Genomic DNA, 12470 nt, shown 5'->3' on the forward strand with positions numbered 1-12470 from the left:
TGCTCCTCCTTTTCCAGTGTGTATGTTTCTCCACTCGGTACTATGTCTGAGGGTCTGTCCTATCTGATACGTGAATATCTGGCTCATTTATATTCACTGCTGGAGGACATTCCATTATATAAACCTACAGTATTTATTCCCTTCATTAGCCTATTAATAAATGTCTAAATTGTTTCTACTTCTTGCCACTGTTGACAGTACTGCAATTAACCCACAATATATGGCTCTTTGAGCACAGCATGTGAGAATATACAGGGTATATGGTTAAACAAAGAACTGCTGAATTTCAACCACATACCACCAAGTATTACCGAGTTACTTATATTAATAAACATTTTCATCAGCAATTTATCAGTCATTCTCTTCTTCTACATCATACCAATCCTTAATTTTTAAGAACTGACAAAAATTAAAGACAAAAATAAAATATTAAAGCAACAAGGGAAAAATGACAAATAACATACAAGGAAACTCCAATCAGGTTATCAGCTGATTTCTCAACAGAAACTCTACAAGTCAGAACGGAATGACAGCACACGCACAATGTGATGAAAGGGAAGAAACTACAGCCAAGAATACTCTACCCACCAAGACTCTCATTCAGACTTAATGGTGAAATCAAAAGCTTTCCAGACAAGCAAGAAATGCTAAAGGAGCTTCTCTGAGCAGGGAACACAAGACAAAGAAAAGACCTACAGGAAATAAACCCGAAACAATTCAGAAAATGGTGATAGAATCATATACATGCAGTTACCTTAAATGACAAAGGATTGAATGCACCGACTAAAAGACAGGCTGTCTGAGCTGGCAAAGCACGCGCACGTGTGCACGTCCACTTCAACGCGCCACTCTGCTCGACGCCCCCCGAGTTATTTTATATTGTTGGGTCAGCCATGTTCCCATTAAGGCTTGTGATTATAATTATCTTTCACTTTTTGCCTGGCTACTGATTGATTGTGAAAACTGATAAACATCTTTTACTATTGTGATTATGTAACTGTTACTCATTAATACCATTCTGTCATGATTGAGCAACAGAAAAATAATAAAATCATAAAGCACCAAAACTACCATTTACTATAAAAACTTGTAATCACTTTTTGAAATCCAGATGCATATTGTAATTATCTTGGAATTTTTTGAAAAATGCAAATGCCTGGTAATGCATTTTTTCTCCAAAGCTCCTGATGTGTTTCTAATGAGCAGCCGTGTTTAAAAATGCTGGACTATAAGACGACGTTTTACTTTTATCTAGTGTGTTTCATTTTTTCTTTTTCGTATTCAGGGCTCCCATTTCATTTAGTTTATGTTTTCTAATTTCTCCATCTCTTCTTTTTTTTTTTTAATGTTCTTTCTCACACTTTCATCAAGCACAGTTGAAAAGCTTTCGTATGCGTGCATGCCTGCTCAGTCGCTCAGTCGTGTCTGACTCTTTGTGACCCCGTGGACTGTAGCCCACCAGGCTCCTCTGTCCATGGGGTTCTTCATGCAAGAGTGCTGGACTGGGTTGCCATGCCCTTCTCCAGGGGATCTTCCCGACCCAGGGACTGAACCTGCGTCCCCTGCATCTCCGGCATTGCAGGCAGACTCTTTGCCACTGAGCCACGAGGGAAACCCCAAGCTTTTGCATACATATGTATAAATAATATGCATAAAAATGTGTGTTTTAGAAAATTATGAACTTTTGCCTAACTAAAAGATTTATGATGTTTTTTATTTCTTTTGTTTGATTTAGTGTGAATAGAATGCTAGATTTCTAATTTTAAAAAAAATCAATATGCAACAATCAACAAAGGTCTACTGTGTAGCACAGGGAACTTTAGCTGATTCCTTGTAAAACCCCGTGATGGAAAACAATCTGAAGAGGAGCACACGTGTCCATGTATAACTGAACCACCGTGCTGCGCACCTGAGACATCGTACTGCAACCAACTTCAATAAAATACACGTTAATAAAAGAACTGGAGAAGCAAAAAAAAGTCCTGAGCATGCCCATATCCCATGTAATCAATTTTTTATGCCTCCAGAAGGTTACATCTATATTGGTATTCTAGTGACAAGCATTAACAACAATTAATATTGTTTTGTTAAAGAAAATATTCAAATAGGTATTAAACATCATGGATTCAATTTTTAAGGGTCAAGAAAAGCTTTTGGAAGAAATTCATCTAGAATAGAGATGTAAAATGAAACAAGAATCAACTCAACTGTTGCGACAAAATGAAAATTTTGCAGTTGCCGAGCACTGGAAGGAGCTGGGATGAAGTGGAACCCAAAGGGCGTGGAGGCCACAGGTCACTCAGCGAATATTAAGGAGTAACGTACAAGACGGCAGGTAGGCACATCCTGAAATACTCGGAGGGCCAGAGACTTGAAATAGGACGTGGGGACAGAGAAGGAACAATGGCAGGAGGAATAAAAGAACGAGAAGACCACGTTTCCTGGAGTCATGCTGTGAAGGGGCTGGGAAGGAGTCACCCTTGAGGAAAGATCAGGAAAAGATCAAGATCATAGGAGAATTCACACTTCACATAAAGAAAGGAGAAAGAGGGACAGCCATACTAAAAGGGAGTGCCTGCCTTGACTTCTCTGGGTGGGAAAACAGGAACGCCAGGGTGCAGCAGGGAGGGAATTGTAAGGGATCAACAGGGAACAGCTTTGGAGATGATTGAAAGCATAGATTAGCATGACTGTCTAGGGTGTGGGTGGAAGCGTGGGAATGAGTGGAGGGCTAGAAGTCTTATGCACTTGTCTTTGTCTTCCTTGATAAGCCCACATAGGAGAGTAACTCCCTAGTTAATATCTTTTTGTATCTTACTGCAGCTGGTTCTCCTCTGAGAAAATTAAAGTGAAGCGTATTAACCCTATTCTGATGACATTCAGTGTGTGCACATTTGTGTCAGCATCTGTAGGGAACGTTGCAACTGGCAGGTATCCTGCTGGTGGATGTTTGAATGATCTTCCCTCCTAACCAGTTTCACTACATGCTCCCTAGATGTGCAACTCAGTAACGCTGACAAACCTTCACGCCCTCCACACGGAAGTAAAGGTTTAGGAAGACAGAGGAGCTGCTTCTTAGCCAACCAACAATGGTATTAGAAAGATAGTTGCTGAAGGTGTAATTGCCTTTTGAGTTTTATTGGGTTCCTTGATCCCCAAAGACATAAATTAGAAATTACAGACTTCAATATCCTCTGAGAATTGCTGAGTCTTCTGTAACACTTTTGTGACATCAGGGTGTCATAACCTTGCCTATGAAATGCCAGAAGCACTTTTCAAAGACAGGAGGAGGGGTTGGGGTGGAGAGAATGATACAGTTTCTATTCGAACTAGCCTGAGACCTCTGCAAATTTAGTCAAATTCCTAGTCTTTACCAGTGAGTGCCTTTCCCTCAAAGCCATATGCTGCATGACAAATCTTGAAAGTTTATTCTCAGAATTCAGTCCTGGTTGAAAGTTCCCTTGAAGACCAACTTATCTTACTTTGTCCCCTCGGCTTCCTCCAGGCCCAGCCAGGGCTCCTTGCTTCTTCTCTGGGCTCACAGCCCTTTCTCTTTGAGCCCAGAGACGTCCACCCTGCTCCGGCCCAGGGGTCTCCCTGCTCTCTGGCAGCATCTGAGACGCAGCCTCGACCGGGAGCTCTTATCCCTCATGTTTGTCGTTTCTCACCCTGGGTCTTTTCTCCTGCTGTTTCCTTCTTCTTTAGACTCAGCTCCCCATCAGACTCCAGCAGACTCCATCCTCGCTCAGCCCACCCAGTCTCAGCTCAGGGGTCTCTGACCTCCACTGTCATTCGGGGGTCAGGACACATAACCGGGAGGAGCCCCAAGAGCAGCAGGGCTGAGCTCAGGAATCATCTTTCCGGTTTAGACACGCATGCGTCTGCCCTTCCTCCAGCTCGTGTCCCCATCCCTGTGCTTCCGGGATGCTGTGGTGGGCGAGTCTTCCGGTGAGTGAGTGATGTGCTGAGATAGCAGGCTCAGACCAAGGACAGTAACGAGCGCTGGAGATGTGCAGAGTCAGAACTCCACACACGCGCTTTCGTCGTAGTCTGGTGGGGAAAATGGTGCAGCTGCTAGGGAAGGCAGTATGGGAGTTCTAGATCAATCATAGAGCAAAAATCAATCAATCAATCAATCCAAACAGACTTGCCATTGACCCAGAAATGCCACTCTTAGGTAAATGCCTAAGAAATGTGTCCACAGTGAAATGTCTACCTGAGAGTTCGTGTTGGCATTAGTCCCCACGGTACACAAAACCCGAACGTACATCCGCACACGAATGGAGGGTTAAAAGTGGTGTTTCATACGGCGGAGCATGATACAGTCATACAAAGCAATGCTGCACCGTTCCTTCAACGGTGTGGATGGACCTTGAGAACACGCTGAGAGGAAGAGGCCTGATTTAAAAGCCACACACTGTGCCGTCCATCTATACGAAATCCTCAAACAAACAGATCCATGGAGACAAGAAGCAGGTCAGTGCGTCCAAGCAGGGGAAGGAAGAACTGTGTAGGGAGCTTCTTGGGAATGAAACTGTTCTGGAACAGAGCATGATCATGGTTGCATAACCCTATCAATGGGCCAAAAGCCAATGACTTTTACCATTTTAAAAGACGAAATCTACACTACAGACACTTCTTGAGATCTACAGGGGATTGATTCAAGGATACCTCAAGCATATAGAAATACTCAAATACCTTCTATGAAATGACATATAACCTATATACATTCTCCTTTATACTTTAAATCACCTCTTGATTTCTTGTAATACCTAATACAGTGTAAAGGCCATTTGAACAGTAGTAAATACAGTGGAAAGTAGTTCCTGGTGTGGGGCAAATTCAAGGACTGTTTTTTGGAACTTTTCAGAATTTTTTCCAAATATTTTCAATCTGCTTGATTGAGTCCATGGGTGCAGAACCCTTGGGTTTGGAGGGCTGAGTTCTGACTCAGTTGGAAAGTCGGTTCACAGTACAAACATTCCACATCCTTTCAAAGGAGAAATATTGGGCCAAATGCTGTGGAAATGACAGCCATGCCCTTCCACTGACAGCCATGCCCTTCCACTGACAGCCATGCCCTTCCACTGACAGCCATGCCTCGGGGAAGAGTGTACTCTGGTGAAAAACACGTTCTTTTGTCCACCTTTATTCCCTTCCCACCGTGACTCATTTCTGCTAAATCCCAGCTGGATAGAGCAATCTGGGGGAATGCTGAGTGAGCACAGTTGGACCTTCTCTGAAAGCCACATCTCCAGAGGAAACCGCTCCAAACCATTCCCCACTCACTGTGCCTGGGGTCTCTGGGTGGAGCCCAGCCTTCCCTCCAAGTTACTGTGGGTCCCACGGAGAAGAATATGGAGACTCATTCCCCCCCTTCAGATTCTGTGGGATGACGTGATATCCCTTGGGAGGGCAGAAAAACAGGTTCTTTTTATCTTAAACAAGGAGATAGGTCAGTAAAATCCCAGAGTCTGTCTACACACTTCCCTGTGTGAGTGAGTCACACGCAGCCTGCTCAAACCAGCTACTTGCCTGGAGAAGTCGCCCGAGAAACTCATCTCCTCATATACCTGGGCTCCTGCTCTGCTGCTCTGCACCTTGCTTCTGTCACTTGTGAAATGGGGAACACGGAGGCACCATCTTGAAAAAGGCATTAAAGATGAAAATGGGTCAATATATACTCCCTCAGAAAAATCATATTTTCTTGGGCTCCAAAATCACTGCAGATGTTGACTGCAGCCGTGAAATTAAAAGACGCTTGCTTCTTGAAAGAAAGCTACGACAAACCTAGACAGCATATTAGAAAGCAGAGAAACCACTTTGCCAACTAGTGATAAAAGTCCGACTAGTCAAAGCTATGGTTTTTCCAGTAGTCATGTATGGATGTAAGAGTTGGACGTAGAAAGCTGAGCACCGAAGAACTGATGCTTTCAAAATATGGCAATGGAGAAGATTCTTGAGAGTCCCTTGGACAGCAAGGGACAGTCAATCCTAAAGGAAATCAACCCTGAATATCCATTGGAAGAACTGATGCTGAAGCTGAAGCTCCAATACTTTGGGGCCGCCTGATACAAAGAGCTGACTCACTGGAAAAGACCCTGATGCTGGGAAAGACTGAAGGCAAAAGGAAAAGAGAACGGCAGAGGATGAGATGTTTGCATAGCATTATCGACTCAATGGACATGAATTTGAGCAAACTTAGGGAGTTCAGTTCAGTTCAGTCGCTCAGTCATGTCCGACTCTTTGCAACCCCATGAATCGCAGCACACCAGGCCTCCCTGTCCATCACCAACTCCCAGAGTTCACGCAGACTCACGTCCATCGAGTCGGTGATGTCATCCAGCCATCTCATCCTCTGTCGACCCCTTCTCCTCCTGCCCCCAATCCCTCCCAGCATCAGAGTCTTTTCCAATGAGTCAACTCTTCCCATGAGGTGGCCAAAGTACTGGAGCTTCAGCTTTAGCATCATTCCTTCCAAAGAAATCCCAGGGCCGATCTCCTTCAGAATGGACTGGTTGGATCTCTTTGCAGTCCAAGGGACTCTCAAGAGTCTTCTCCAATGCCACAGTTCAAAAGCATCAATTCTTCGGCGCTCAGCCTTCTTCACAGTCCACCTCTCACATCCATACATGACTACTGGAAAAACCATAGCCTTGACTAGACGGACCTTTGTGGCAAAGTAATGTCTCTGCTTTTCAACATGCTCTCTAGGTTGGTCATAACTTTTCTTCCAAGGAGTAAATGTCTTTTAATTTCATGGCTGCAGTCACCATCTGCAGTGATTTTGAAGCCCCAAAAAAGAAAGTCTGACACTGTTTCCACTGTTTCCCCATCTATTTGCCATGAAGTGATGGGACCGGATGCCATGATCTTCATTTTCTGAATGTTGAGCTTTAAGCCAATTTTTTCACTCTCCTCTTTCACTTTCATCAAGAGGCTTTTTAGTTCCTCTTCACTTTCTGCCATAAAGGTGGTGTCATCTGCTTATCTGAGCTTATTGATATTTCTCCCGGCAATCTTGATTCCAGCTTGTGCTTCTTCCAGCCCAGCGTTTCTCATGATGTACTCTGCGTATAAGTTAAATAAGCAGGGTGACAATATACAGCCTTGACGTTCTCCTTTTCCTATTTGGAACCAGTCTGTTGTTCCATGTCCAGTTCTAATTGTTGCTTCCTAACCTGCATATAGGTTTCTCAAGAGGCAGGTTAGTTGGTCTGGTATTCCCATCTCTTGAAGAATTTTCCACAGTTTATTGTGATCCACACAGTCAAAGGCTTTGGCATAGTCAATAAAAAGCAGAAATAGATGTTTTTCTGGAACTCTCTTGCTTTTTCCATGATCCAGCGGATGTTGGCAATTTGATCTCTGGTTCCTCTGCCTTTTCTAAAACCAGCTTGAACATCAGGAAGTTCACGCTTCACGTATTGCTGAAGCCTGGCTTGGAGAATTTTGAGCATTACTTTACTAGCGTGTGAGATGAATGCAATTGTGCGGTAGTTTGAGCATTCTTTTGCATTGCCTTTCTTTGGGATTGGAATGAAAACTGACCTTTTCCAGTCCTGTGGCCATTGCTGAGTTTTCCACATTTGCTGGCATATTGCGTGCAGCACTTTCACAGCATCATCTTTCAGGATTTGAACGAGCTCCACTGGAATGCCATCACCTCCACTAGCTTTGTTCGCAGTGATGCTCCCTAAGGCCCCTTGGCTCCGCCTTCCAGGAGTGAAGGACAAAGAAGCCTGCTGTGCTGCAGTCCATAGTGTCGCAGAGTCGGGCGTGAGTGAGCAACGGAACCGCACCAGCATTAAGAGTTGCAGTGTTTAACATTCTGTTTTGAGAATGCAACGCCCTTTAGGAGAATACAGCTCCAGTGACAAGATGGAACCTTAGTGTTCAAAGAACAATCGTTATCTCTTTTTTTCTAAACCAGCATTTGATTTTATTGTCCTGACCATGAATTGGAAGCTGGTTTGCTACAGTGCAAGCTGATTGAGAAATGTCATAATTCTGGAGCTCAAACAATTTATTTTTCTGATACATCTTTGTGTAAAAATCAGAAAACTGCCCCTAGATGGCCCCTATTTATCCATTTTTCTCCTCACTGAGAGCAGGTGACTGCAGGGAGACAAGCTTCCCTCTGATCTTCGAACGTGGGGACCCTCAGGACAGGCTGCCAGGCGGCTGTGGGGCGGGGGTGGAGATCACGGCACCGAGGCTGCGGCCCTGCCTTTGGGGGGGTGGGGGACACCTGCTCTCCAGGTTTCCCAGGGGGCACTAGCGGTGAAGAACCTGCCTGCCAGCGCAGGTGGAAGAAAGAGGGCTGGGTTCGATCCCTGGGTCAGGAAGATCCCCGGGAGGACGACATGGCAACCCACTCCAGTATTCTTGCCTGGAGAATCCCACGGACAGAGGAGCCTGGTCGGCTGCAGTCCCTGGCATTGCAAAGAGTCAGCCACGGCCAAAGTGACTTAGCATGCACGCACCGTTTCTCCACCTACTGCTGCTAAGACGCTTCACCAGCATCTCTTAAGCTGAGAGTCTGAAACATTTTCCTGGTGATACAAAATAATTGTTAAGGAAATAGTGGTCAGGTTGGACAAACTCTTTCAGAATATAGATCAGAAAATGTAATTTTCTAATTGTACTTTTTTATTAATTACTATAATTGTACTAGAAGTGGCCTTGAAGACAATTCAACGTGTAAGAGAAGAAAGACTGTTTAAGGGCTCTCATTGGGAACAGCAGCTTAGGGCACATGAAGAAGTTGGAATTTAACTTTATTCTCGCTGGTCTTAGAAAGACACGTACGTGCATTTCATATGAGCCAATGATTGCAGGTCACAATTTCTTCCACAGAAGAAAAGGACACCCAGGAAAAGAACAATAACTTTGTCTTCACTCATAGAGACTTCATGCTCGTGAAAGTGATGGATAGCCTGGTGAAGAAACCAAAAGTTGATTTACTTGAAATCCCAGCTTCTGTGAAGAAGGGGAGGAATCGAGAGAGGCATATATTGAGGAGCTGAGCGCTCACAGCACAGGCTTACAGACCGCCCGCCCACCTCTGCTCACTCCAGGAACGCAGGTAAGTGCTTCCAGCAGCTCTGCTGAGCTACATGAATCCTTTCTGAAAATAACAACAATGATATGTTACTTATCTATACAATTGTACATCATTTATCTGTTTCATTTTGTCTGGTTGTATTTTATTATTTGTGAAGTCACTCAGTCGTGTCCGACTCTTTGTGACCCCATGGACTGTAGCCCACCAGGCTCCTCCATCCGTGGAATTTTCTAGGCAAGAATACTGGAGTGGGGTGCAATTTCCTTCTCCAGGGGATCTTCCCAACCCAGGGACCAAACCCGGGTCTCCCACGGTGCGGTCAGACACTTTACTGTCTGAGCCACCAGGGAATTTAGCCAGGGCAAAAGGAAAACAACTTTTCATCTGCTTTAATCTTTAGGTAATTTAATTATTTCCAAAATACAAAAGCTTCCTTAGGAGGAAATGTGACGAGATGTAGGAGGTGCAGCACCCACAAATCCTTCAAGAAAAATGCAGGGCTTCCCTGGTGGTGGTGGCCCAGCAGGTGAGAATCCACCTGCCAGTGCAGGGGACCCGGGCTCCATCCCCGCTCCGGGAACAGCCCACATGCTGCAGGGCAACTAAGCTCGAGCACCACAGATAAGGAGCCAGAACTCCAGAGCCCGCGCTCCACAACAGGAGACACACTGCAGACAGAAGCCCCCGCTCTCCAAAACTCAGCAGAAAGCCTGCTCACTGCAGCAGAGGCCCAGGTAGTTTTCCTAAATGGAAGAATGGTAGAGAGGTGCCTCGTGGCAGTTGGCTGGATGTTATCTCATCAGTCTTTGCTTTGGTATCTGTTATAGGTCTTCTCTACCCGGTCTTAGTACAGCAGGTAAGCAAGAAAAGATAAAGATATTCTATTAGTTTTTACAAAAGTTTTTCTTATAGTCTTCTAAGTATGAAGTATATACATTGAAAACAACTTTGAAAGGAAAGAAGCTATAGTCCCAGATGGCACAGTGGTAAAGAAGGCACCTGCCAATGCAAGGGACATGAACTTGACCCCTGGGTCGGGAAGGTCCCCTGGGGAAGGAAATGACAACCCACTCCAGTATTCTTGCCTGGAGAATCCCATGCACGGAGGAGCCTCCCAGGCTACCGTCCGTGGGGTTGCAGAGTGGGACACGACCGAATGACTGAGTATGCACACACATGGTTGGCAGAATCCCACAGCTCACAGACAAGACTTTTCTTTTAAGAAAATTTTATTATAGACTAACAAACTTCCCTTCACTAGAGTGATGATAAAATGCATCTGATGCTCCTCCAGGACTTCCAGACCACATCCGGCCACCATGAGTTCCCTCGGTGAAGCAATCGTCCACCTTGCAATCGATCTGTTCCACCAGATCAGACAATCAGAGAAGGAAAACATCTTCCTGTCCCCTTTCAGTATCTCGTCAGCCTTAGCCATGACTTACTTAGGGGCCCGAGCAAACACCGCATCCCAAATGCAGAAGGTAGGTGGCAGCTGCCTTTCCGTCACAGGTTTGCACGGCTTGTCTGCTGGCTGGTGTGCAGGTCTGCCTGTCCCCAGTCCCACGGGAAGCTCCAGCAACCACACGACTTGGTGGGCACACACTCTCCCGCAGGGCTCCCCACCTGCTTCCTGTGCCTGGACTTCCTCTGGGGGCTGGGATGAACCTCTACAATTGCCCAGCAACCAGAGATGACTTTAATAGAAGAGTTCAGTAGAAGTGAGGCATTGACTAACATCCATGTTTTCAGTGTTTTTTAAACACATTTCCTCAACAATGGTTACAAAATAAACCAGGATTCTTTGAAGTGACTTGTTATAAACTAGTTTTGCACTTTGCACACACAGCTTGTGTTTCCTTAGGAGCAAATGCTTGTATTGAACATGTCTTTGATTCTCTTTGGGTTTTTCCTCGTTTTTTTGGTTTTGCTGTTGATGTTGGTTAGCAGTCTGGTTTGCTTGTGTGGACCCACCCTTCCCTTCCTCCCTTACTCCTTGCTTCATCGACCCTGATGTGCGCAGGTTTCTGAAGCCTCCTTCTCCCACTCCCTGTCTCGTCCAGGTCCTTCACTTCAGTGAAATCGCAGCCAACACGAAAGGAGGAGCCACGGAAGGCCCCGTGAGTCTCACAGCCCTGGACCTAGAAGGAGGCCACAGACCCAAGAGGGTTGTTGGTTAAACTGGGAATTTCAGATAAACCGGGAAAGGCCCATTTTTAGAGGACATCTAGGCAAAAATGCTCTCCTGTTGGCTCAGTGGGCAAAGAACCCACCTGCCAGGGAAGGAGGCACGAGCTTTGGTCGGGAAGGTCCCCTGCAGAAGGAAATGGCAACCCTCTCCAGGGTACTTGCCTGGGAAACCCCACGGACAGAGAAGCCTGGTGGGCACAGTCCATGGGGTCGCAAGAGTCAGACCCGGCAGAGCCCGCAGGCCCAGGGCACTAGGCGAGGCAGACGAGCAGCGTTGGCTCTGACCCCAGGTCGCGTGCTGGCCTCAGACATCGTTTTCTGAAGAGAAGCGTGGGTTTCAGAGCAGAGGGTCTACGGAGCTTCGTGTTGAAGGGCTCCTTTCCTGTGCTGACGATGCCGTCTGCACGAGCGTCGTTCCCCAACCCGGGACTGAGACCAGCACTACTGAAAACTGGCTCTGTCTCCTCGGAGAAGTCGCTCAGTTCTCTGAACTCTTGTTTTCACGTGACTTAGAGATGCTGGTGTACAGCTGCTAGCAGTGTCCCAGGCACACTCTTCCTACACCGGGAAGTGTGACCACTATGTGTGATCACAGTGAGCAGCCGTAGGGCACAGTCCAGTGGGCTGAGAAGACGATCTCCCCGCGGAGAATAACAGGCCTTTGTGTCACAAGCTAGGGCAAGATACGGGTTGCATGTTCTCTTACGGTTGATGACTCTTAGAGACGCAATACGACCCATTAGGCCTCAAGAAGCTCAAGTTTAACTGATCCCTAAACACTCAAGGGGCTTCACTGGTGGCTCAGATGGTAAATAGTCTGCCCACAACACGAGAGACCTGGGTTCAATCCTGGGTGAGAAAGATCTGCTGGAGAAGGGAATGGCTACCCTCTCCAGTATTCTTGCCAGGAAATCCCATGGAGCTAGGCCAGCTGCAGGCCACGGGGTCACAAAATGTCAGAAATGCATGGGTGACCAACACACACACACACAAACATTTACGACAGTGAAGACACAGCCCAAGAGTGGACGGTGCAGCGTGTGCAGTTCAAAAGAGGAAGGCCTGGAGTCCATTAGAGAAGGAAGGAAGGATTTCCTGAAAGATTGAATGTAAGTTTATGAAGCATATTTCCAGCAAAAGACACCAAATGCCAGGAAAGAACAACAGTCATCCACAGAAATACCAAAATCTAGGTACTGATCAAGCAGACTTA

General features: G+C 46.0%; 1 protein-coding gene and 1 long non-coding RNA gene across 2 annotated transcripts in view; one reads left to right on the forward strand and one right to left on the reverse strand.

Moving 5' to 3' along the window:
* Positions 1-1046: 1046 nt before the first annotated feature.
* LOC120880858 overlaps positions 1047-12470 on the reverse strand; it is a 19248-nt gene continuing 7824 nt past the window's right edge. The window contains exon 3 of the long non-coding RNA XR_005725136.1: positions 1047-1173. This is a non-coding gene — a long non-coding RNA (uncharacterized LOC120880858). The remainder of the gene's footprint in view (positions 1174-12470) is intronic.
* LOC120880855 (serpin B3-like) overlaps positions 8984-12470 on the forward strand; it is an 18625-nt gene continuing 15138 nt past the window's right edge. The window contains exons 1-3 of the mRNA XM_040264252.1: positions 8984-9088; positions 10362-10551; positions 11131-11187. Of these exons, the coding sequence (XP_040120186.1) occupies positions 10387-10551; positions 11131-11187 (222 nt within the window). The 5' untranslated portion in view covers positions 8984-9088; positions 10362-10386. The remainder of the gene's footprint in view (positions 9089-10361; positions 10552-11130; positions 11188-12470) is intronic.

This window comes from Oryx dammah, unplaced genomic scaffold (genome assembly GCF_014754425.2).
Source record: "Oryx dammah isolate SB20612 unplaced genomic scaffold, SCBI_Odam_1.1 HiC_scaffold_22, whole genome shotgun sequence".
Classification (NCBI taxonomy): Eukaryota; Metazoa; Chordata; class Mammalia; order Artiodactyla; family Bovidae; genus Oryx; species Oryx dammah.